The sequence below is a fragment of the Macaca nemestrina genome, chromosome 2, assembly GCF_043159975.1.
Source record: "Macaca nemestrina isolate mMacNem1 chromosome 2, mMacNem.hap1, whole genome shotgun sequence".
Taxonomy (NCBI): Eukaryota; Metazoa; Chordata; class Mammalia; order Primates; family Cercopithecidae; genus Macaca; species Macaca nemestrina.
In genome coordinates, this window is record NC_092126.1 from 96,076,418 (window position 1) to 96,100,476 (window position 24,059).

Sequence of the window (24,059 nt, forward strand, 5' to 3'; positions counted from 1 at the left end):
TTTTATTTATGCATTCATCAGTTGATAGACATTTGCGTTGCTCCTCCTTTTTTGGCTACTATAAATAATGCTGCTATGAACGTTGAGGCATAAATTTCTGTGCGGATGTGTTTTCATTTCTTTTGGATACATACTGAAGAAGTAGAGTTACTAGTTCATAAAGTAACTCTACGTTTAACATTTTGAGAAACTGCAAAACTGTTTTCCAAAGTGGCTGCTCCAGGTTACATTCCCATCAATAACATAGAAGAGTTCCAATTTCTCTAAATCCTCACCAATACTTGTTATCATCTCTTTTTGATTATAGCATCCTAGTGAGTATGAAGTGGTATCTCATTGAGGTTTTGATTTGTATTTCCCTAACAGCTAATATGTTGAACATCTTTTAATGGGCTTTCTGGTAATTTGTGTACCTTCTTTGGTGCAGGATCTATTCAAATATTTTGTTCATTTTTTAAAAATTGGGTTTCTTAGCAACAGTTTCAAGCTTTGAAGTCAATTTACCATTTTTTTTATTTCATGAACCTTTCTTATAGTATTATGTCTAAGAAATCTTTGCCTAATCAAGGTCTCAAAGATTTTCTCCTATGTTTTCGTCTAGAAGTTTCAGTTTTAGTTCTCACATTTAGGTCTATGATATATTGTAAGTTAATTTTTTTGTTTAAGATGTAAGAGTCTAGGACTAGGCTTCAGGTTCATCTTTTTACAAAGAGATATCAAATTACTCCAGCAACATTTGTTTAAAAAACTCTCCTCTATTGAACTACTTTAGCATCTTTATTCAAAAATCAATTGACTACATATGTGTGAGTTTATTTTTGTTTTACCTATGTTTTTATCCTTATACAAATACCACACTGTTTTGGTTATTGTAGATACATTGATTGATTGATTGATTGATTGAGATACAGCCTTGTTCTGTCACCCAGGCTGGAGTACAATGTCACAATCTTGGCTCACTGCAACCTCCATCTCCTGGGTTCCAGCAATTCTCCTGCCTCAGCTTCCCAAGTAGCTGGGATTACAGGCACCTGCTGCCATGCCTGGCTAATTTTTGTATTTTTAGTAGAGACAAGGTTTCACCATGTTGGCCAGGCTGGTCTTGAACTCCTGACCTCAAGTGATCTGCCCACCTTGGCCTCCCAAAATGCTGGGATTACAGGCATGAGCCACTGCACCTGGCATAATGAGTTCTGAGACAGTCTAAACCCTACAAATTAGTTAAGCTTTTCAAAAATTGTTTTAGGTATATATTAGGCTCTTGAGCTATTTTAGGATTCGCTTGTCAATTTCTACTTTAAAAAAAAAAAAAGCCTTCTGGGATTTTTATAAAGATTGCATTAAATATATAATGCCACCTGAATAATATTGAGTGTTCTGATGAAATATCTGTTTCTTTAGAATTTCTTTAGTATCTCTCAGCAATGTTTTACAGTTTTCAGTAAATATGTCTTGAACTGCTTTTGCTAACTTTTTTCCTAAGTATTTGATTGCTATTGTGAATGTAACCGTTTCCTTAATTTCATTTCCAGAGTATGTGTTACTAGTCTCCTTTCTTTTTAACAGATACTGAATTCGATGGAATTTTTTGGTATACTAGATAAATGTTCTCCTTTCATAACTGTATTAGTCTGTTTTCACACTGCTGATAAAGACATATCCAAGACTGGGCAATTTATAAAAGAAAGAAGTTTATTGGACTCACAGTTCCACATGGCTGGGGAGGCCTCACAATCATGGCAGAAGGTAGGGAGGAGGAATTCATGTCTTACATGGATAGCGGCAGGCCAAGAGAGCTTGTGCAGGGAAACTCCCATTTTTAAAACCATCAGATCTCATGAGACTCATTCACTACTATGAGAACAGTGCAGGAAAGACCTGTCCCCATAATTCAATTACCTCCCACTGGGTTCCTCCCACGATACGTGGGAATTATAAGAGTTACAATTGAAGATGAGATGTGGGTGGGGACACAGAGCCAAACCATATCATTTTGCTCTGGGCCCCTCCCAAATCTCATGTCTTCACATTTCAAAACCAATCATGCCTTCCCACAGCCCCCCAAAGTCTTAACTCATTTTAGCATTAACTCAAAAGTCCACAGTCCAACGTCTCATCTGAGACAAGGCAAGTCCCCTCCACTTAAGAGCCTGTAAAATCAAAAGCAAGCTATTTACTTCCCAGATACAATGGGGGTATAGGCATTGGGTAAATACAGCCATTCTACATGTGAGAAACTGGCTAAAACATAAGGGCTACAGGCTCCATGCCAGTCTGAAATCCAGCAGGGCAGTCAAATCTTAAAGCTCCAAAATGATCTCCTTTGATCCCATGTCTTGCATCTGGATCACATGGATGCAAGAGGTAGGTTCCCATGGTCTTGGGCAGCTCCACCCTGTGGCTTTGCAGGGTAGAGCCCCTCTCCTGGCTACTTTCACAGGCTGGTGTTGAGTGTCTGTGGCTTTTCCAGGTACATGGCGCAAGCTGTCAGTGGACCTACCATTCTGGGGTCTGGAGGATGGTGGACCTCTTCTCACAGCTCCACTAGGCAGTGCCCCAAAAGGGACTGTGTGTGGGAGCTCTGACCCCACATTTCCCTTCTGCACTGCCCTAACAGAGGTTCTCCATGAGGGATCCACTCCTGCAGCAAACTTCTGCCTGGACATCCTCTGAAATCTAGGCGGAGGTTCTCAAACCTCAATTCTTGACTTTTGTGCACCCACAGGCTCCACAACACGTGGAAGCTGCCAAGGCTTGGGGCTTCCACCCTCTGAAGCAACATCCCAAGTAATACCTTGGCCCCTTTTAGTCACAGCTGGAGCAGCTGGGACTGAGGGTACCAAATTCCTAGACTGCACACAGCAGTCTGGCCTGGCCCAAGGAACCATTTTTTCCCTCCTGGGCCTCCGGGCCTGTGATGGGAGGGGCTGCCACGAAGACCTCTGACATGCCCTGGAGACATTTTCCCCATTGTCTTGGGGATTAACATTTGGCTTTTTGTTACTTACGCAAATTTCTGCAGCCAGCTTGAATTTCTCCTCAGAAAATGGGATTTTCTTTTCTATCACATTGTCAGGCTGCACATTTTCTGAACTTTTATGCTCTGCTTCCCTTATAAAACTGAATCCCTTTAATAGCATCCAATTGAATGCTTTGCTGCTTAGAAATTTCTTCTGCTAGATTCCCTAAATCATCTCTCTCAAGTTTGAAGGTCCACAAATCTCTAGGGCAGGAGCAAAATGCTGCCAGTCTCTTTGCTAAAACATAACAAGAGTCACCTTTGCTCCAGTTCCTAACAAGTTTCTCATCTCCGTCTGAGACCACCTCAGCCTGGACTTCACTGTCCACACTGCTATCAGCATTTTGGGCAAAGCCACTCAACAAGTCTCTAGGAAGTTCCAAACTTTACTACGTTTCCCTGTCTTCTTCTGAGCCCTCCAAACTGTTTCAATGTCTGCCTGTTACCCAGTTCCAAAGTCACTTGCACAGTTTTAAGTATCTTTTCAGCAGCACCCCACTCTACTAGAACCAATTTTCTGTATTAGTCTGTTTTCATGCTGCTGATAAAGATATACCTGACACTGGGCAATTTACAAAAGAAAGAGGTTTAGGCCTCACAACCATGGTGGAAAGGCAAGGAGGAGCAAGTCACAACTTACATGGATGGCGGCAGGCAAAGAGCTTGTGCAGGGAAACTCCTGTTTCTTAAAACCATCAGACCTCATGAGACTCATTCACTATCATGAGAACAGCACAGTAAAGATCCACCCCCATAATTTAATCACCTCCTACCGGGTTCCTCCCATGATATGTCAGAATAGTAGGAGTTGCAATTCAAGATGAGATTTGGGTGGGGACACAGCAAAACCACATCAATAACTAAAAACAAAAGGAGCTATCTCCTTGCGAAGATAAAATTCAGTCGTACACTCTGGGAACGGCCTTAAGAAGTTTAACTAATTTCTCTTAGGAAGAAAAATTTAATATACCCAAACCATGATGTTCTTGAGCATCTGAATGGATTAAAAGGGAAAACAACAGCACCACTATTATTACCAGTGGGCTAATTCCCTTGCTTCAGGCATGTATTGAGCTGCCACTTCACCCTGGTGGGTCACAGGATTGCAAACCTGTTGAGATTGTTCATTGCACAGTACTAACATGTCTTTATTAGTAAACACAGAAAACTATTATCTCTTGTCCTCCTTAAATCTCTGCCAAAATAATTTCTTCCAAACTTTTAGTTTGTATTTACTTTGCTCTGTAACTTGTTCAAGAAGACACATACAAGCAAAGTTGCTGGTTCTACCCTCAAGCAGAGTTTGCCAAAAACTTCAAGCAAAAATGAGAAGTGTCCTTTCCATGGTGAAGCGGACAAGTCATGGTCTTTAAATTCTTATTACCAAGTGTAAGGTACATGGATGTGCTCTGGTCAAGGAATAGGCTGAGGGGGATATCCAGGCCTGCATGACTCAGCAAATTTACAGCGCAGGCACATACTGCACTTGTTATATAACTGTTTGTGTAAGCTCATACTTGGCTTTATGCCACTATTGTCTGTAAAAGGTATAATTGCCTGGCTAACGCTGTTCAGGGGCTCTTGGGGCTCAGCTCGGCTCAACATGGCTTGACATGGTGGGAGTGTTGGCGCCCAGAGAGAGAGAAAGAGAGAGAGAGAGAGAGAGAGAGAGAGAGGGAGAGCCAAAGTTGTCCGTCTTGCAGCCGGACAGGTGGGAGCCAGGACACAGCTTGGCTTGCTCATGCCCAGAGAGAAAAAGAGTTAAGCTGCTGACCCTGAAGGCAAGGGAGAGCCAGCTATGCAGCAGCAAGCATGGGAGTGGCAGGAGCCACAGAGCCAGAGCAGACAGCTAAGATAAAGGTGAACAGTGTGAGAGAGCTGGTGTAACTAAGCTGCTAATAAGAGCCGCTGCTGAATAAAACCATGTTCACCTGCCTATGGCCCCCTAAGTCTTTTTTCTGCTCATCCACCCACTCTCCTCAGACTTCAGCATGGGTTGGACAGACCCTGAGACCTGACACCAAGAATTTCCTACCTTCATCTGTGATACTTAAAACATATGGGCTTCCTTTTGGTCAACCACAGAGTACCTGTATTTAGTAAATAACTTGCTATATGCATTTAAGTTACTTGTCACCGATTTTCTAGTACCTGTAATAAAGTTCCTAACTCTTGGTACAACAGAAAAAAAAAATGGAGCACTTTTATAAAACATTCATGCTCAGGAGCTACTTCAGATAACTGAGGGGACTAAAGTATAATATACATATAGAAAACTGCATTTGCCTTAAGTGTACAGCTCTTATGTCCACAGTTTACTTAAACTGAATACACCTGTGCAGCCAGTACTCAGCTCAAGAATCAGAACATCACAAGCATTCCAGAGACCGCTTTATGCTCCTTTGCAGTTACTACAGACCTCTTCTACAAGGCAGTACAACAGTCTCTTTAAAAGCTCAGGTGGTTCTAACCTGCAGACAGGGTTAACTACGGCCTCTTTCCCAACCAGAGAAGACTGAAGACAACCGGCAATCGAGAGAACTAGTGTGGCCAGAGTGGTGGCTCACGTCGGTAACCCCAACACGTTGGGAGGCCAAGAGGGAAGGATCACTTGAGCCCAGGAGTTTGAGACCAGCCTGGGAAACATAGTGAGACTTTGTTTCAAAAACAAACAAATAAACAAAAAATTAGCTGGGCATAGTGACGTGTGCCTACAGTCCCATCACAGCTACTTGGGAGGCTGAGGTGGCAGGATCACTTGAGTCTGTGAGTTCAAGGCTGCAGTGAGCCATGATCATAACACTGCACTCCAGCCTGGGAGACAGAGTGAGACATCATCTTAAAAAAAAAAAAAAAAAGCGCTAGCCTAAAACATATTTACATCTTCTTGAGTTTCTCATTATAGCTATATCACCAGGCATCACCAGAAATTTAGCTCACTTGTAAACTTTACTTTAATTTCTATAAAAGTGCTTATGTCAAAATGGCCACATTAAGAACAATTCTAGAGTTTTAGAAAACTTCTTTCAAATCACTGTACAAGTGTTATTCAATGTCCTTTACTAGATGGCCAATAAGTTTCTTCTTTAAAGTCGACATTAAAGGAAGGTTTGCTCTCCTAATTGGCAAGTATCTTTTTATTAGAGGAGAACTTTGTAAATTATAACCCATCAAATTTCCTTTCTGATCAGGTCTGTCCCAAAGAGCTAAATAGCTTTACTTAGGCTAAATTTTCTGATTTAATTCCAATGTTCACTCACTCATGTTACTTGGCTTCTGTTCTTTTATCCTTTGTTTTCACCACTAATTTTTGCAAGACACTCCAAATCTTCAATATTCAGGCAAAATGAATATTTTTTGAAAATATTTTATTCTTTTAAAAATACTGTCTAAAAATATTTTATTATTTTTAAATATTCTTTGGAACATACTTCAAAATAAGTATTATTCCTTTCTCATTGTTTGTGTTATAGCAACTAACATGATACTATTCTAAATAGGTACAAGCTTGATAAAGTCCCTGGAATTAGAATATCATATATTTGCTAGAGGGTTGTTATTTAAACTAAAAAAATGGTCTCAGAAAAATGGCCATTAAAAAGAAAGTGGATTTTCAACTCTTGAGGAGGCAGCTTAGAAGAGAAAGCAATAATAAAATAAAAAGGAAGCTCACTGACCTACAAGAAGTAATTTTTAATTAATAAAAATTTCTAATTAAACAACACCTTCCCTTTTTCCAAAATGCTGGGCAAGAAAGTTCTACTGCTCAGTCTGGTCCAATGAATAGGGAATAGGGCTGGGAGTCAGAATACTCTTGTTTAATCCTTTTCTCTTTCAGTGATTAGACACGTTTTGATATCAGATCACTGGGGTATCTTGATAAAAATGCAAATTTTGCATAAAATGCAAATTACAGTGGGTTTAGGGTAGGACTTAAAGGCTGTTATTGTTTTTTATTTAGAGATGGGGTCTTGCTATCTTCTACCGGCTGGCCTCAAACTCCTGGGTTCAAGCAATCCTCCTGCCTCAGCCTTCTGAGTAGCTGGGATTACAGATGTGAGCCACTGTGCCCAGTTTAAAAGTCTGAATTTCCGACAAGTTCACGAGTAATGTCAGACCTGCTGTCCATGGACCACACTTTGACGCAAGATTTAGATGATTTGGAATAACATCATGCAACCTTCTGTGCATTAGATGTTATGCCCATAAGATGAAGGTGATAATACCATGGCATTTATGCTTAAACACATGATAAATACATAAAGTGATGTTTATGTTAAAGGGCCTGAATGCCTAAGGACATGTGAGAGAGAGATATATATATATCTCCATGTATTATTATCATCTTCTTACCCTCCTAAGGACCTTTTACTTCAAGCTATAACCAAAAAAGCTTTATAAACAAGCATATTTTAAATATGCATTTGTATAAATTAATACCTATTCAGTTTAAGAACTCTATTTTAAAGAAGAGAACACTGATTTAGGGACACATCAATACAAAACAACTATACATATTCACTAATTTGAGTTAAGGACTTGGCTGGGTGCAGTAGATTACACTTGTAATCCCAACACTTTGGGAGGCTGAGGTGGGAGGATGACTTGAGGCCAGGAGTTTGAGACCAGTCTGGGCAACATAGGGAGGCTCCATCTCTACAAAAATTTAAAAAATCAGCTGGGCATGGTAATGCAAGCCTGTAGCTCTAGTTACTTGGGGGGCTGAGGTGGGGGGATCGCTTGAACCCTCACTGCTGCACTCCAACCTGGATAAGTGAACCCCTGTCTTAAAAAACAAAAATAAAAACAAATTGAGGACTGTGTACAAGCTCACTGGGTTGCTAGGAGGTATGCTAAAAAAAAACGGTGTAAGATATGAGTTCTTCCCTTAGGAGAGCACAAAGGAGTTATGGAGGAGCCAATATCTATATTAAACTTGTTAAACAAAGCACTAATTAAGTATAAATATGACTAGAACAGGAAATCAAATGCTGAATGATCAATGTGCTAGAGGAGACAACGAAGAATTTCTAAGGAGCAGGAATTCAGGTGAGGGTGATGGGCAACACTATAGCAATTTACTTTTAATTGTTTTGCCTTCTTTCAATGTTGCTGTCCCTACCTTTGCCCCCACTCCAATCATCCATTTCCCTGCCCAGAAGCCACAATGATTTTATTAAAAAGTAAAGCCGATGGCTTTACTCCTCAGCTTTAAAAAACCCCCCAATGGCTACTCAGAATGAAATACGAACTCCTTATCAAGACCTATAATGTTCTCACTTTGGGAGGCTGAGGCAGGCAGAACGCTTGAGCCCAGAAGTTCAAGACCAGCCTGGGCAACAGGCAGAAAGCCCATTCCCTATAAAAAATAAAAAATTAGCCAGGTGTGGTGGTGTGCACCTGTGGTCCCAGATACTTGGGAGGCTGAAGTGGGAGCCTGGGAGTTGGAAGCTGCAGTGAGCCATGATTGTGCCACTGCACTGCAGCCTGGGCAGCAGAGCAAAGACCCTGTCAAAAACAAACAAACAACACTTGTAATGCTCTAAATGATGCTGCATCATCTCCTACCACTTTCTTCCTGTAAGCTGGTTCTCCCAGCTGCAAACCCAACCTTCTACCTGGTGCCTTGTGAAGGAGCTCTGCCTGTTTGCCAGTGGGCTTCCTGTTAGGTTTCGCCAGTAGGGGTCACTGTAGGCAAACCTGAACAAGGAAGCTTTCCTACTCCTTGACGCCAGGAAGCGGCGATTGGTTCCAGTCTTCAGGTTCTTTTGGAACTCCAAGAACTAGCCTCATTAAGCCCCCTGCAGCCAGGTAGGGCCCCTCCACAGATCTCAGAACAGCTGCAGAAGGTCCCTCCACCAGTCTCTCCTACAGCCCAAAGGGTGGTTGTCAATTTCTGTTATTATTATGGGGCAATTTCAACATCCCCGGCCCGCCTTCAGCTCTCTAACACTGGTGGAACTAATTCCTCAACTAAGTTCCTTCTGCTGAAATGTCAAATGGAATTTTGGTTTTACTGACTATACCTGAATGACACAGCCCCTTACTGCCTTCACTCCAACCACACTGAACACTTTTCTCCCTTGAACGCCAGCTTGTTTTCATCTCAGAGTCTTGGCAATTCCATTTGTCTGAACCGTCTTCCTTAAGTTCCCTATGTGGCCCTAGAATGAGACTGGGAAGTTGGGGTGGAAAAATATTTCTTTCTTGCTTATATTTTACCTTGTAATTTAGAGCCCTACCTACCTATTTCTCCCAAAGGATTTGAGCATGTAGTTTTGAAGACAGAAGAGCTGAATTCTCTCCTAATTTTAACTTATAATTTAGACCCTCTTTCCACCTATTTCCCAAAGTATCTAAAGTACACAGGAGCCAGTAAAAAGGCAGACTGGCTGAGAAATGAGATGGGACATACCTAGTTTACAATGATAATCCAATAATCAAATGTAAAGATCTTGCGAAGGGCTAAAAATAGAAAATTTCTATAAGTAACTGCATCAGTTACACAAAACGTATTCCTTTTGCACTGCAAATCTCTTCACAACCCTCACCTGTGCAGCAGAGGTCTTGGCCACTTGAATGATTTTCTCCATAGATAGGTAGCTCTGCTGGGAGGGAGCAGGACCGATGGAATATGCTTCATCTGCCTGTTTAAGAAACATCACATGTTTAAAAGACTTTGTGGCTAGTACATACTCATACACTATACAGAACTGCTTTGGGGTCATTTTATTATTGTAAATAAAAATGCCACTCCCTCAAAAACAGTGCAAGAATTGAAAAACTAAAGTACCAGCATATGTCTATGCTATAAAAATAAGCCAGTCTTAGAATCTTTTGCATGAAGAGGGTAACAAAACTTTGTTTTCATGCACAAGCCACACACTGGTGTGAAACTAAAGTGTCTCAGGATAGAAAGCAACAGACATTAGTGATGATATTATTACAAAAACAATAATAACCTTAAATGTATTCAATGCCAAAAATTTATATTTGGTAATAGAAACAAAATACGTGACAGATGTACACAAAGAAACAAGCTTACAAAGTTGATTAAAGTTTATATAATTATCAGAGTATGATGATAATGCTCCTTTCATACATCTGTGAATTATTTTATATCATTCCTTAAAACTTTCACATAATCATAGCATCCCTTGAAGTAGACCACTTACAGCACATCATTCATTCATCCCAAGACTTACTGAAGGCCTACTATGTGCCACACTTTGAGGTGGGAGCTGCCTGTACCATAGTGAACAAATGTCCCTGTCTAGGGAGAGAGACAGACATTAAACATACACTCACACACTTAATGACAACTGTGATGAACGTCATGGAGGAAAAACCAAGGGCATAAAGGCTACAGGAGGAATGCCTGATCTGGTCTGAAGGTGGTCAGGAAATGCCTAGGAGGGAAGTCAGGGGAGGCTCCTCAAGGATGATCAAGATTTTGCCTGGCAAACAGATCAAGAATGTGGAGTTGGGAACAGGAATGGAGCTGAGGTTGAGGCTCTCAGGCAGAGAAAACAACCTACAAAAAGGTGGGAGGAAAACTGGTCCATTTGAGCGACCGAAGAAAGGTTTGTGTGGCTGGAACACAATGAGCAAGGGGTCCAGAGGCCAGAGAGGATGCTGGACAGAAAGCTGGGCACAGGTTTCAAAGGGCCTATAAGACGTTAAAAAGCTTTGGGCTTTCTCCTAAGTAAGCACACAAAGAGACCATTTTAAATGTTTTTTTTGTTGTTGTTGCTGTTTTGTGGTTTTTTTTTTTTTTTTTTTTTTTGAGGTAAGTCTTGCTCTGTCGCCCAGGCTGGAGTGTAGTGGTGCAATCTCGGCTAACTGCAACCTCTGCCTCCCGGGTTCAAGTGATTCTCTTGCCTCAGCCTCCCGAGTAGCTGGGATTACAGGTGCATGCCACCACACCCAGTTAATTTTTGTATTTGTAGTAGAGACAGAGCCTCACCATGTTAGCCACGACCTCAGGTGATCTGCCTGCCTGGGCCTCTCAAAGTGCTGGGATTACAGGCATGAGCCACGGCACCCAGCCTGTTTTTTACTTTTAACTCCACAAAACACAAATCTATTCTCATTCTAAAGAACGCGAATTATAATACAAATGCAAAGTAGCCCTTTGGTACTCCCCCCACTGCAGTCTCCTTCCAGATAGAACATCCACTATAATCAACTTGAGACATATTGTTCCATATCCATATTCCTAACTAGTCATATATGTTTATATAAACACATGCAGTTTTAGTTCTTGTTTTTACATAAATAGGATCATACTATATAATTATCTTCTGCAACTGCTTTTTCCATTAACAGTATGTCTTGGGAGCTCTTTTTCTTGCTAGTACACATGTCTATACCTTATTTTGTATAACATTTGCAAAATATTCCATAGTATGGCGGTATTACAGTTCATTTAATCATGTAGCTCTTAATGCGCACCTAGGTTATAACAGCAAAAAACTGGATGTGGGCAAGGCTAAAGCAGACATTCCCGTACACACTTCTCTTAGCACATATATGTGAGCATGCCTGAAGGACAGAAACCTACAAGAATGTTTGCAGGGTTGGGTTGAAGGATATGCATAGTTTAATAGCTTCTGGTTAATCAGCCTTGAAATGGTTTTATCAATATATATATTTCCATCAACATACCAGTTTCTAACCACCCTCATCAACAATGAATATTATCCACCTTTTAAATTACTGATAAGCTGGTGGACCATATAAAGGTTTAAAGCATTTAAGAAGAGGAGTAACTTAAGTACATTTTTATTTCATACTCTCAGTCTGACTGAAAAGCAGAAAACAGATTGTTGGCTGGGGATGGGGGACAGTTAAGAGTGGAGGTAGAGAGGCTACTTAGGAGGCTGCAGCATTTGGTCAAGCAAGGGGTGATAAGTGGGGCCGGGCATGGTGGCTTATGCCTATAATCCCTATAATCCCAGCACTTTGGGACAACATAGTGAGACATTATCTCTACAAAAAAATTTTAAAAATTAGCCGGCCATGGTAGCAAGTGCCTGTAGTTCAAGCTACTCAGGAGGCTGAGGTGGGAGGATTGCTTGAATCTGGGGGGTTGAGACTGCAGTGAGCTGTGATTGTGCCACTGCACTTCAGCCTAAGTGACAGAGTGAGACCCTGGCTCAAAAAAAAAGAAGGTGATTGTGGCTTTGAGTTAAGTTATAGGTGGGACGGGGTGGAAAGAAGTGGAAAGAAATGTTTGGGAAATACAATTAACAGTACTTGGTCATTTACTAGATGAGGGGGGAAGGATGTAGAGTGCAAAAGAAGACAGAAAAATGTTCAAAGACTTCTAGATCTTTGACATTATTGTTTTTATTAGCAATGGTGTTGTCCGCTACGGGGTTAGGGAATTCTGTAAGAAATGCAGGTTCAGTACAGGTGAAGGGTCATGAGTTCAATTTCAGTCACACTAGTTTGGTATCTGTGACAATAACAAAGTGGAGATGTTGAATGGGCAGTTGGATATACATGTATCATGCTCAAAAGAAAGTCTGGGCTACAAATAGAAATTTGTTTCTCAAAGCGACAGGAGTATTTAAAATGATCCAGAATGAGAGTATACACTGAGAAAAGAGGGCCAAGGACCAAGCCCCAAGAAACTTCAACATAAGGTTCTGGTAGATGGGTAGGGTCCAGAGAAAGGACACTGAGAGAACACAAGAAGGCAAGAAGCTGAGAAAGCCATGAGAACTTATTTCTAAAAGAAGGGAGCAGTGTACAAGTTGTTAAATGCTGCTGAGGGGTAGAGTCAGCTCAGTCCTGGAGACTCCACTGGATTTTGGGACACGGATATTATCAGTCTAGTAGAGAGTGGTTGAAGACCCATCATTGAAAAATGGAAGATCCTTTTCTTTTTGACATAGGAATGTCTCCTTTTGCTTTATGTTTTATCAATACTGTTAATTGATAAATCATAATTGTATGCATTTATGGGGTACAATGTGATGTTTTGCCACATGCAATGTGGAATGATTGAATCAAGCCAATTAACCTAGCCATCATCTCACTTACCTACTATTTTTCACGGTAATACACTTAAAATTTACTCTCTTATTTTGGGAAATTTTTTTTCTTTGACATGGAGTTTCACTCTTGTTGCCCAGGCTGGAGTGCAATGATACGATCTCAGTTCACTGCAACCTCTGCCTCCCGGGTTCAAGCGATTCTCCTGCCTCAGCCTCCCAAGTAGCTGGGATTACAGGCATGTGACACCACGCCCAGCTAATTTTGTATTTTTAGTAGAGACGGGATTTCTCCATGTTGGTCAGGCTGGTCTCGTACTCCTGACCTCAGGTGATTCACCTGCCTTGGCTTCCCAAAGTGCTGGGATTACAGGCATGAGCCACTGTGCCCAGCGGGGGAAATTCTTAAAAAGACAAGAGAAGGGATCCAGAGGGACTGACCTTCGATGGGAAAAGATGGATGCAGATGTAACTAAGTCAGCAGATTCTGTGTCAGGAAGCTCAATTTTATTTTCTCTGTGAAATCAAGATCATCTGCTGCAAGTAGGTGGGTGGAGGGAGAATTGGAGGTTGGAATGAAGAGAAACAGGTTTGAAATACTCATTGGACAGAATGAGAAAAAAAGTGGCTAGAGAGCCACAAGGGCCTGCTGTACAGTGATAAAAGCCCGGGTGAGGCTGCTCATCATGAATTGATGCTAGTGCTTGGAGTCTTGCTGCAGGCATAATGAAGGCCAACAGTTGAATTCACCCATACTTGGAGTTATTTCTGGTGGATAAAACCTAGTGATAGGCTGGGCGCAGCGGCTCACACCTGTAACTCAGCACTCTGGGAGGCCAAGGTGGGTGGATCATTTGAGGCCAGGAGTTCGAGACCATTTTGGCCAATGTGGCGAAATCCTGTCTCTACTAAAAATACAAAAAATTAGCCGGGCATGGTGGTGCATGTCTGTAATCCAGCTACTCAGGAGGCTGAGGCATGAGAATCACTTGAACCTGGGAGGTGGAGGTTGCAGTGAGCCAAGAACACCCCACTACACTCCAGCCTGGGCAATAGAGTGAGACTCTGTCAAAAACAAAAACAAAACGAAAAAAAACTAGTAATAACTCACTCATAACATTCACGAACTTCAGGGAGTTGGGTCTTTTTAGTTATAATTTTACAGATGAAGCAAGGCTGAGAAACATGAAGTGACTTGGCTAAGATCACTCAGCCAGTAAGTAGCAGTTGCTAAGAACAGAGCCTGGATTGGCCGGGTGTGGTGGCTCACGCCTGTAATCCCAGCACTTTGGGAGGCTGAGGCGGGCGGATCATGAGGTCAGCAGATCAAGACCATCCTGACTAACACGGTGAAATCCCGTCTCTACTAAAAATACAAAAAATTAGCTGGTCATGGTGGTGGGTGCCTATAGTCCCAGCTACTCGAGAGGTTGAGGCAGGAGAATGGAGGCAAGAGAATCGCTTGAACCTGAGAGGTGGAGCTTGCAGTGAGCTGAGATCAGGCCACTGCACTCCAGCCTGGGCAAAAGAGCAAGACTCAGTCACAAAAAAAAAAAAAAAAAGGAATAGAGCCTGGATCTTTCTCCTTGTATATAGGGAATGTGGACATGAGCTACTCAAAGTGTAATCAGTGGATCACCAACATTCTGTGAACTGTTTTAACTGATCCTCAAGGAGATAAAGACCTTCCCTGTAAATCAACTGTTCTACTAAGCACACCGCTTAGTTCAACTATGTTGTATCTGAAAAATGTTCCCAAGAATTATCAGTGAGAGTTTGAACTTACCTACTTCAACCCTGTTAACACTAGCAAATATCAACTGTCATCATAAAGAACTGAAATACTGACACAGTAAATGAATAAACGTAAGACGTGGCTTCCAATTTTTAACACATACCATATCTACATGCATGGAATTCCTGTCAGCCTCACTATAAACTGCCACAGACTGTACACCCAGTTTTCTGGCTGTGCGCATCACCCTGCAGGCAATTTCTCCTCTGTTTGCAATGAGGACCTTGGTAATGTTTCTTCCTGTTTAAAACACCATGAAAATCACACAGAAATGTTACTGGAGAGCAAAGAACGAGAATGAGAATACGATATTAACTGGCTAATAAGGACTCGAACTGGTAAGTTCAGACTTTTTGGTAAAACTAGCATAACTGAGCCCAAAATGACCATTTTAACTAATATTAAACAGTGCACTTCAACAGTACACTTCTTTTCACTGAAATTCAAGGTACTCATTAACATAAATTACTCAGCCTTTTTAACTTAAAATACAAAGCAACACAAAATAAAATTAAAAGATGCTTTGTTATGCCAAGGATCAAATTATAATAGTGCTAAAAAATATCATTAATAATAACGAATCTTTATTTTATTTATTTATTTATTTTATTTTATTTTTTTTTTAAATTTTTGAGACAGTGTTTTGCTCTTGTCCCCCAGGCTGGAGTGCAATGGTGCGATCTTAGCTCACTGCAACCCCCACCTCCCAGGGTCAAGCAATTCTCCTGCTTCAGCCTCCTGAGTAGCTGAAATTACAAGTGCCCACCACCACGCCCAGCTAATTTTTATATTTTTAGTAGAGATAGGGTTTCACCATATTGGCCAGGCTGGTCTTGAACTCCTGACCTCAGGTGATCCACCCGCCTTGGCCTCCCAAAGTGCTGGGATTACAGGTGTGAGCCACCACACCCGGCCAATAATAACTAATCTTTAATAAGCACTTTCTGTGCCTCAGGTCCTGTGCTAAAGACTCAACATTGACTTAAATTTTTACAATAATCCTAATGAAATAGATACTATCATTGTTATCTCAATTTTAAAGATGAAGAAACTAATGCTAAAAGAGTTATTATTTTCCCAAAATTACACAGCTAAAGGAAGAATTCAGGATTTCAACCTAGATCTGCGTCACTCCAGAATTTAAGGTCTCAGTTACTCTGCTTCTCTGCCTCTACCCCTGTGTACACAGGTGTGTGTGGTTCTCCTGCAACACAAGTGACTCTTGTACCAGTCTACTGGCATGGCACCATAATGACAAGCTACTGCATATATAAAATGTACTTCTAATATCAAACATGAAATAAATGTTCTTTGACAGTTCATAATAAAGTTATTTATTAAATAGAATCCATAGGCTCAACATAATAAAGTTATTTCTTCTTTAAAAAAAAAATAAGGTTGTGGCCGGGCGCGGTGGCTCAAGCCTGTAATCCCAGCACTCTGGGAGGCCGAGACGGGCGGATCACGAGGTCAGGAGATCGAGACCATCCTGGCTAACACGGTGAAACCCCGTCTCTACTAAAAAATACAAAAAACTAGCTGGGCGAGGTGGCGGGCGCCTGTAGTCCCAGCTACTCGGGAGGCTGAGGCAGGAGAATGGCGGGAACCCGGGAGGCGGAGCTTGCAGTGAGCTGAGATCCGGCCACTGCACTCCAGCCTGGTCGACAGAGTGAGACTCCGTCTCAAAAAAAAAAAAAAAAAAAAAAAAATAAGGTTGCACCTAATTCAAAAGTGTTTTTCCATGGGGCTCTATAGAGCCCAAGAGTTGTCACAGGGGCTGATAGATGACATATGTATGACTGTGGGCAGGGGAGGGAGAGCAGGGTAGGGAAAGGGTTATACCCAATCAGCTGGAAGTTATACTTTATTACACTTTTATATGTTTTATAGTTGAGAATTCCATGTTAAAGTTTATTTGGAAAAAAAGGTTTTGCTACTTAAAACAGCTTTTTCAAAGCACTGCTTTAGACCATCGTAGTTATGATTTTCCAATGCAATACACTAAGAGGGTCAAACAGACAGAAAGAACAACACGAATATAAAATGTTCTCCATTATTGCCCTCTGTATTTTATTTATTTATTTATTTTACTTTTTTTTTTTTTGAGACGGAGTCTTGCACTGTCACCCAGGCTGGAATGCAGTGGCATGATCTTGGCTCACTGCAACCGACGCCTCCCGGGTTCAAGTGATTCTCCTGCCTCAGCCTCCCAAGTAGCTGGGATTACAGGCACCCCCCACCACACCTGGCTAATTTTTGTATTTTGTAGTAGACACAGGGTTTCGCCATGTTGTCCAGGCTGGTCTCGAACTCCTGACCTCAGGTGATCCACCCACCTCAGCCTCCCAAAGTGCTGGGATACAGGCATGAGCCACTGCACCCGGCTGCCCTCTGTATTTTAGACTTAACAGCAAGAGAGATTTGATATAAAAGAGGTGAAAACCATGACTTAACACTTCCTAGAAAATTATCATGAAAATCCAAATTTTATGATAACTAATTCTACTATGCACATATTAAGGGATTAAACAGTTCCCTTTCTTAAACACTTCCAATCTGAAGCAAAATCAAATAGAACAACAAAGTCTGTCAGTACCTGTGGTTGTTGTGTACTTCATGGTTCTTTGCCTCCACACCCATGTCCTATAACATAAATCCACAAGGAATTATAATTAAACAGAATAGGCAACGCAATTGTTCTTTCAAAAGAATTTCAGTTTCTTAAAACACGAAACCTTAAGTCAACTAACAGTGCTTTAGTAAGGCTTTCTTAGTGGGTAGAAAACTAATCTAGAACTCAAGAGTTAGAGATCTGGCTGTTTTCCCTCGTACTACCTGTCCTTGAATGAGTCACCTAGCTGCTTGTTCCTGAGGCTGGCATAAGACCACAGAGTCAGAGATGATTAAACAACCAAGGTATACTAACATCATCTAGTTTAGTTTTTTTGAAACCTTTTTGGCTACTACTCACAATACAAACCACCAAGGACACACACTTAATGAAAACAGATGTTTTGTTAAAAATGACTTATTCTGCCTTTTGGCACTTTTAGTTGTATCCTATTTTATTAAAATACGTTGGTCAATCTACAGTTGGAAAAATACCAATCAAGTTGAAACATGAGACATGTTTAAAAAGTAAGACCAGAGAAATAAACGGAAGTTAAACAGGGGCAGCAGAAAGAATGTTGGCTGTGGGACCAGAAGAGCTGCGTTCTCATCCGAGTCCCTCCAATGACCAGCTTGCCCAGAGTCGAGTCACTTTACATCAGTGTTTCTCAAACTTTTTTTCATTATTACTCTCCTAATGAGAAAACTTGTAAAAGATTTTATTCCTTGCAGGAAGGGTGGGGTAAGGTTGAGCTTAGGTAAGCCGTAAACCATGAAAAAAATGTAAGATTTTCTGGCTCTCCCAAGAATCAATTTCTACCCTTCAGCAGTGATATCATCCCAGTTGAGGATGCAAGATTTAATATCTTAGGCTTCAGTGTTCTCACACACGAGATGAGACTGTAAGAGGTGATCTTGAAGGTACCTCTCAGTTCTACAAGGATTATATAATGCTATTCCAAGTCCTTGTACTAAAATGAAATGAAGAAATGGGGAGACAAGATGACTTGAGGTGTCTTAACGAGGTAGAAATCTCAACAATTTTTAAGTTTCATGATACCTGTTTATAAAATAAGGTAACAATGAACCATTAACCAAGAGCTGACAGAAAACAGGCCAGATTCACTTTAGGAACAAAAAAGTATAACGTCTATTAAGTTTCAGCTAAAGAGGATAAGCGGGCTGGGCGCGGTGGCTCACGCCTGTAATCTCACCACTTTGGGAGGCTGAGGCTGGGGGGATCACCTGAGGTCAGGAGTTCGAGACCAGCCTAGTCAATATGGTGAAACCCCATCTCTACTAACAACACAAAAATTAGCCAGGTGTGGTGGTGTGTGCCTGTAATCCCAGCTACTTGGGAGGCTGAGGTAGGAGAATCACTTGAACTTGGGAGGCAGGGGTTGCAGTGAGTGAAGATCACACCACTACACTCTAGCCTGGGCGACAGAGTTAGACTCTGTTTCAAAAATAAATAAATAAATAAAAATTTAAAAAATGTTAAAAAGCATGGGCAGGGAAACCAACAAATTACAGACGCAATTCCACCTATCTTTTTGTCTATACCTGGAAGATGTGGTTTAAAGGACTAACTAACCATTTTAGATTATTCACAAAGCACAAGATAAAAGCACAGCATGTGCATTAGAAACTATGTAACTAGGCAGTAGTATATACATACTATGTATATGACTATGTAGTTGAGCAGGACTAGTATTTCACTGGAGCCAAGATGTGGGAGACACCTACACATCTATATGCATCTATACACTCACTGCCCTACAATGCACACTTAGATGCTGCCATCCATGAGGAGCTGCTGGGAAGACCCACAGCTTTGGCAGGAGAGTTCCGTGAGCTGGCTTCCTCAGGAGGCTGCTGCTTTCCCATAGCTTTCCATTTGAGCTGACCTTACTTTCTTGATCATGAAGGAGGGGGATCATCTTTTCTGATCTTTATGAGGTATTTTCTAGCTCATAGCATCATCTTCCCTTCACATTCTTTAGATAGGCTTCTGATACGTTTCAAGGCCTATTCTGGGCAGATTTATCTATTAAATCGTTGTTGGTTGGTAAAGGTAGCTTAAGACTGATTAAGTTTCAAGGCTACTGTTGACCTAAAGCTTTCTTTTGCAATCTTCTGGTGAAGACAGAAGAAGGGAGGCAGTGAGAAAGAGGGGGAGGGAGGGAGGAGGAGGGGGGTGGGGGGGAGAGAAAGAGAGAGAGAGAGAGAGAGAAAGAGAGAGAGAGAGAGAGAGAGAGAGCCCACTTAACTATTATCCTCTATCCCAACAATGTTCTGATCATCTATTCCATTTTTCACAATTATCTAAGTTGCAACTTAAAAACAATGGCTTAGGCCGGGCGCGGTGGCTCACGCCTGTAATCCCAGCACTTTGGGAGGCCGAGGCGGGCGGATCACAAGGTCAGGAGATCGAGACCACGGTGAAACCCCGTCTCTACTAAAAATACAAAAAATTAGCCGGGCGCGGTTGTGGGCGCCTGTAGTCCCAGCTACTCGGGAGGCTGAGGCAGGAGAATGGCGTGAACCCGGGAGGCGGAGCTTGCAGTGAGCCGAGATCGCGCCACTGCACTCCAGCCTGGGCGACAGAGCGAGACTCCATCTCAAAAAAAAAAAAAAAAAAAAAAAAAAAATGGCTTAAACAAGATTAAGAAGCTGCTTCCCTGATTCAAGGTGGCTCTATACCAGCTTATTGTCATGTAATTCTGCCACTAGAAATTATTTTCTCTGAGCTACTAGAGATTCATAACATAAAAATAGTGTAAACTATCTGCACTATTAAGATTTTTTTTTTTTGAGATGGGATGTTACCCAGGATGGAGTACAGTGGTGTGATCATGGCTCGCTATGGCCTGGAACCCCTGGGCTCAAGCCATCCTTGCCCTCCTCATCCTCCCAAGTAGCTGTGGCTACAAGTGTGTGCCACTACGCCTGACTAATTTTTTAACGTTTTGTAGAGATGAAGCCTCACTATGTTGCCCAGGCTCGTCTTGAACTCTTGAGCTCAAGCAATCCTCCCACCTTGGATCTCACAGTGCTGAGAAAGTGCTAAGAATACAGGCATGAACCAACTCTCCTGGTGAAGAGTTTTACTTCTATAAGCCATTAACAACTCTAACACTCTCCACAGTGACATACTTGAGGACAGTTCTATAGACAATAGCTAAGCTTTGAAAGGGAAGAGAGAAAATGGGTCTATGGTACTAACCTGAAGAGCCCTGGAAACCTAAGAAAAGAAAAACCAGAAGAACAAGAACATTAACATTACTTTCACCAACTTTTTTGTTTGTTTGTTTGTTTTAGATGGAGTCTCACTCTGTCGCCCAGGCTGGAGTACAGAGGCGCGATCTCAGCTCACTGCAAGCTCTGCCTCCTGGGTTCACGCCATTCCCCTGCCTCAGCCTCCTGAGTAGCTGAGACTACAGGCGGGGCTACAGGACTACAGGCGCGCACCACCACGTCCGGCTAATTTTTTTTTTTTTTTTTTTTTTTTTTTTAGTAGAGACGGGGTTTCACCGTGTTAGCCAGGATGGTCTTGATCTCCTGACCTTGTGATCTGCCCGTCTCGGCCTCCCAAAGTGCTGGGATTACAGGCGTGAGCCACTGCGCCCAGCCAACTTGCCACAACTTTCTTATGTTTCTCCTGAGCACTCCTAAAATTAAGTAACTAAAAAGGGTATCTACCACCATGGAATACTATGCAGCCATCAAAAAGGATGAGTTTGCGTCCTTTGTAGGGACATGGATGCAGCTGGAAACCATCATTCTTAGCAAACTATCACAAGAACAGAAAACCAAACACCGCATGTTCTCACTCATAGGTGGGAACTGAACAATGAGATCACTTGGACTCAGGAAGGGGAACATAACACACAGGGGCCTATCATGGGGAGGGCGGAGGGGGGAGGGATTGCATTGGGAGTTATACCTGATGTAAATGATGAGTTGATGGGTGCAGCACACCAACATGGCACAAGTATACATATGTAACAAACCTGCACGTTATGCACATGTACCCTACAACTTAAAGTACAATAATAATAAATAAATTTAAAAAAAAAAAAGGGTATCTACAATATTTCTGGAAAAAGCAAGCAAACGTTCATTTAAATGGTTGAGTTTGCGTTTATAGACTGATTTTATGTACGAGATTGTGCTTAAATCTCATTCCATGAGTTAATTCATTTAATTTTCACAACCCAAGGTACTAGTATCATCTCCAAGGTGAGAAAACTAAAGAAGAAATATTGAGTAACTTACCCAAAGTCACACACCTACTGAGTAGCTAACTAAGCTAAGACCCCAGCCTTGACTGCAGAGTCTGTGCCGTTGAACACTAAACTGTCAATCTTTCCAGAATGATGGAGGATGATAACCATGAAGCAAAAGAAGACAAAGAAGCAAGCTATCTACAAGCCTGAGGGTGTTTCCACTGCCAGAGTTATTGCCACCAAAGCTTAGAGCTCAAAATTTGAAACAGAGCTGGAGTCAGGTGAGCTAGACTGTGTCATCTGATAGTGTTGTTCAAACTTGGGTACAAGAGTTTTTGACAAAATAATTTCCCAGCTCTGTGGAAGGTACATTTGCTCTTCTTGACAACTTCATTCCTTCTAACAATGAGAATGAACTCCAAGAGTCTTTCTCTGAACTGGACACCTGATGGGGCACAACTGAACTGAAAAACGCTTTGAGGGCATCCTGGCCCCATTTCTTAATAGCTGTGTTCCACTGAGCAAGTCGTTGAGCCCTTCGGGCTTCCCCGGAACCGGATTATAACAACACTCCCACCTAAGAGGTGCTGCGAAAGCCCGATGCAAACGGCTACGAGCTGCAGCGACGGCGAGGTGAGCCTGGAGGATGGTGGGCCCAGTCCTCAGAAATGGAAAACCGAAGCCAACGGCGCGCTGAAGCGTGGATGTGCGGAAGCGGGGAGAAAGGGAAGGACTGGTGGGGATGTCTTCCTCCCGACGCCGTGACTGCCAGCAGACCCGCCCCCCGAAAGTGGCTGGGGTTTTTCTACCGTCCTCCCCACCCCGACCCTGGGTCCTGCCGCACCTCCCACCGCTCACTCGGGTCAGTGCACCCTCGCTCCCGCTTCTGCCCACTGCGCCACGGCCCCTCCACCCACCTCGGCGGCAGGAGCAGGCTCGGGAGACGATGCCACCGGTTCCTCTCCGCCGCCACCAGCAGCACCGACACCGCAGAGGCTGCCGCCATGTCCCTGGAGCCCGGCCGCGCAGCGACTCCCCAGCACAGAGGCGGCTGCGTCCCACAAGCCAAACCCTCCTCTTCACTCCGAAGCCTCGTGACCCCCACCGGCCACCGTCGGAGTCTGAGCCTAGCTTTGGGCTGATCCAAGAATGTGAGGGAGTCTCCAGGAACACCAATCAAAGACCAGAGCCCAGCTTCAGTAGCGACGATTGGACAGTCTGGCCACGTGCTCGTGGGGGTGTGGCCTTTATTTCTGCGCCCCGTGGGGCCTGGGCCGACTTAGGCAAGGGTGTTCACCGTCCTCCGCCTCCTGGTGCCCTGTCACTGTTTCTTACTGCAGCCCGTGTAGTTCTTTTCTCTCGTCAGCTTCTGGAAGAAGAACCCTGGGGAAGAAGCCAAATGCGGATGGAGAGCAGGATACACAATTCTCTAGTGCTCTCGGGGATGAAAAAATAAATAAATAAGCTAAAGTGAAAATCTTTAAACCACCTGAGCTTAAAACAGGTGTTCTAACGGACTATTGGGGAAAAAAGGACGTCAAAGAGCAAACTGAGGAATATCGAGAGAATAAAGAAACTGTAAACACTACATGCAGATGCTTCATGAGGAAAGCAGGAGGGAGAAATTAGGGAAGATAAATGAAGAAATAAATGAATTCAGGAAACCAATTTCAAAGGACTAGTAAACCCACAGGTTCACAAAAAATAAAATAGTTATCTAATCAGAAATAGAGAAAAATGTACATTTGACATGATTTAAAAAACATAAGCGGGGTAAAATCACAGACATAGAAAACAAATTATAGACTTGTAAGATGCTAATTTTGCTTAACTTCAAGTGAACTTAAAACTCTGGATGACCGAGGCAGGCGGATCACGAGATCAGGAGATCGAGACCATCCTGGCTAACATGGTGAAACCCCGTCTCTATTAAAAATACAAAAAATTAGCCGGGCTTGGTGGCAGGCACCTGTAGTCCCAGCTACTCAGGAGGCTGAGGCGAGAGAATGGCGGGAACCCGGGAGGCGGAGCTTGCAGTGAGTCGAGATCGCGCCACTGCACTCCAGCCTGGGCGACAGAGCCAGACTCCGTCTCAAAAAAAAAAAAAACAAGAGAAAAAGAAAAATAGAAAAAAAAAAAACTCTGGATGAAATGGATGATGTTACAAGAAAATACAATTTATCGACCGGGAGCGGTGGTTCACGCCTGTAATCCCAGCACTTTGGGAGGCCAAGGTGGGTGGATCACGAGGTCAGGAGATCGAGACCATCCTGGTGAACACAGTGAAACCCCGTCTCTACTAAAAATACAAAAAATTAGCCGGGCGTGGTGACGGGCGCCTATAGTCCCAGCTACTCGGGAGGCTGAGGCAGGAGAATGACCTGAACCCGGGAGGCAGAGGTTGC

General features: G+C 42.6%; 1 protein-coding gene across 8 annotated transcripts in view; it reads right to left on the reverse strand.

Annotated features, from left to right (window-relative positions):
* Positions 1-22,808, reverse strand: part of LOC105480104 (methylcrotonyl-CoA carboxylase subunit 1) — an 86,338-nt gene extending 63,530 nt beyond the window's left edge. Inside the window, exons 1-5 of one of the 8 annotated variants that reach the window (XM_071091336.1) lie at positions 22,572-22,762; positions 20,652-20,669; positions 17,412-17,458; positions 14,919-15,055; positions 9,571-9,666 (exon numbers count right to left, since the gene is read on the reverse strand). In XM_071091336.1, coding sequence (XP_070947437.1) covers positions 9,571-9,666; positions 14,919-15,055; positions 17,412-17,458; positions 20,652-20,669; positions 22,572-22,660 — 387 coding nt within the window. In that variant the 5' untranslated portion in view covers positions 22,661-22,762. Of the gene's footprint in view, positions 1-9,570; positions 9,667-14,918; positions 15,056-17,411; positions 17,459-20,651; positions 20,670-22,571 lie in introns of those variants that run through there. The other 7 variants (XM_071091333.1, XM_071091334.1, XM_071091332.1 and 4 more) reach the window with 7 other exon arrangements.
* Between the last annotated feature and the right edge of the window lie 1,251 nt (positions 22,809-24,059).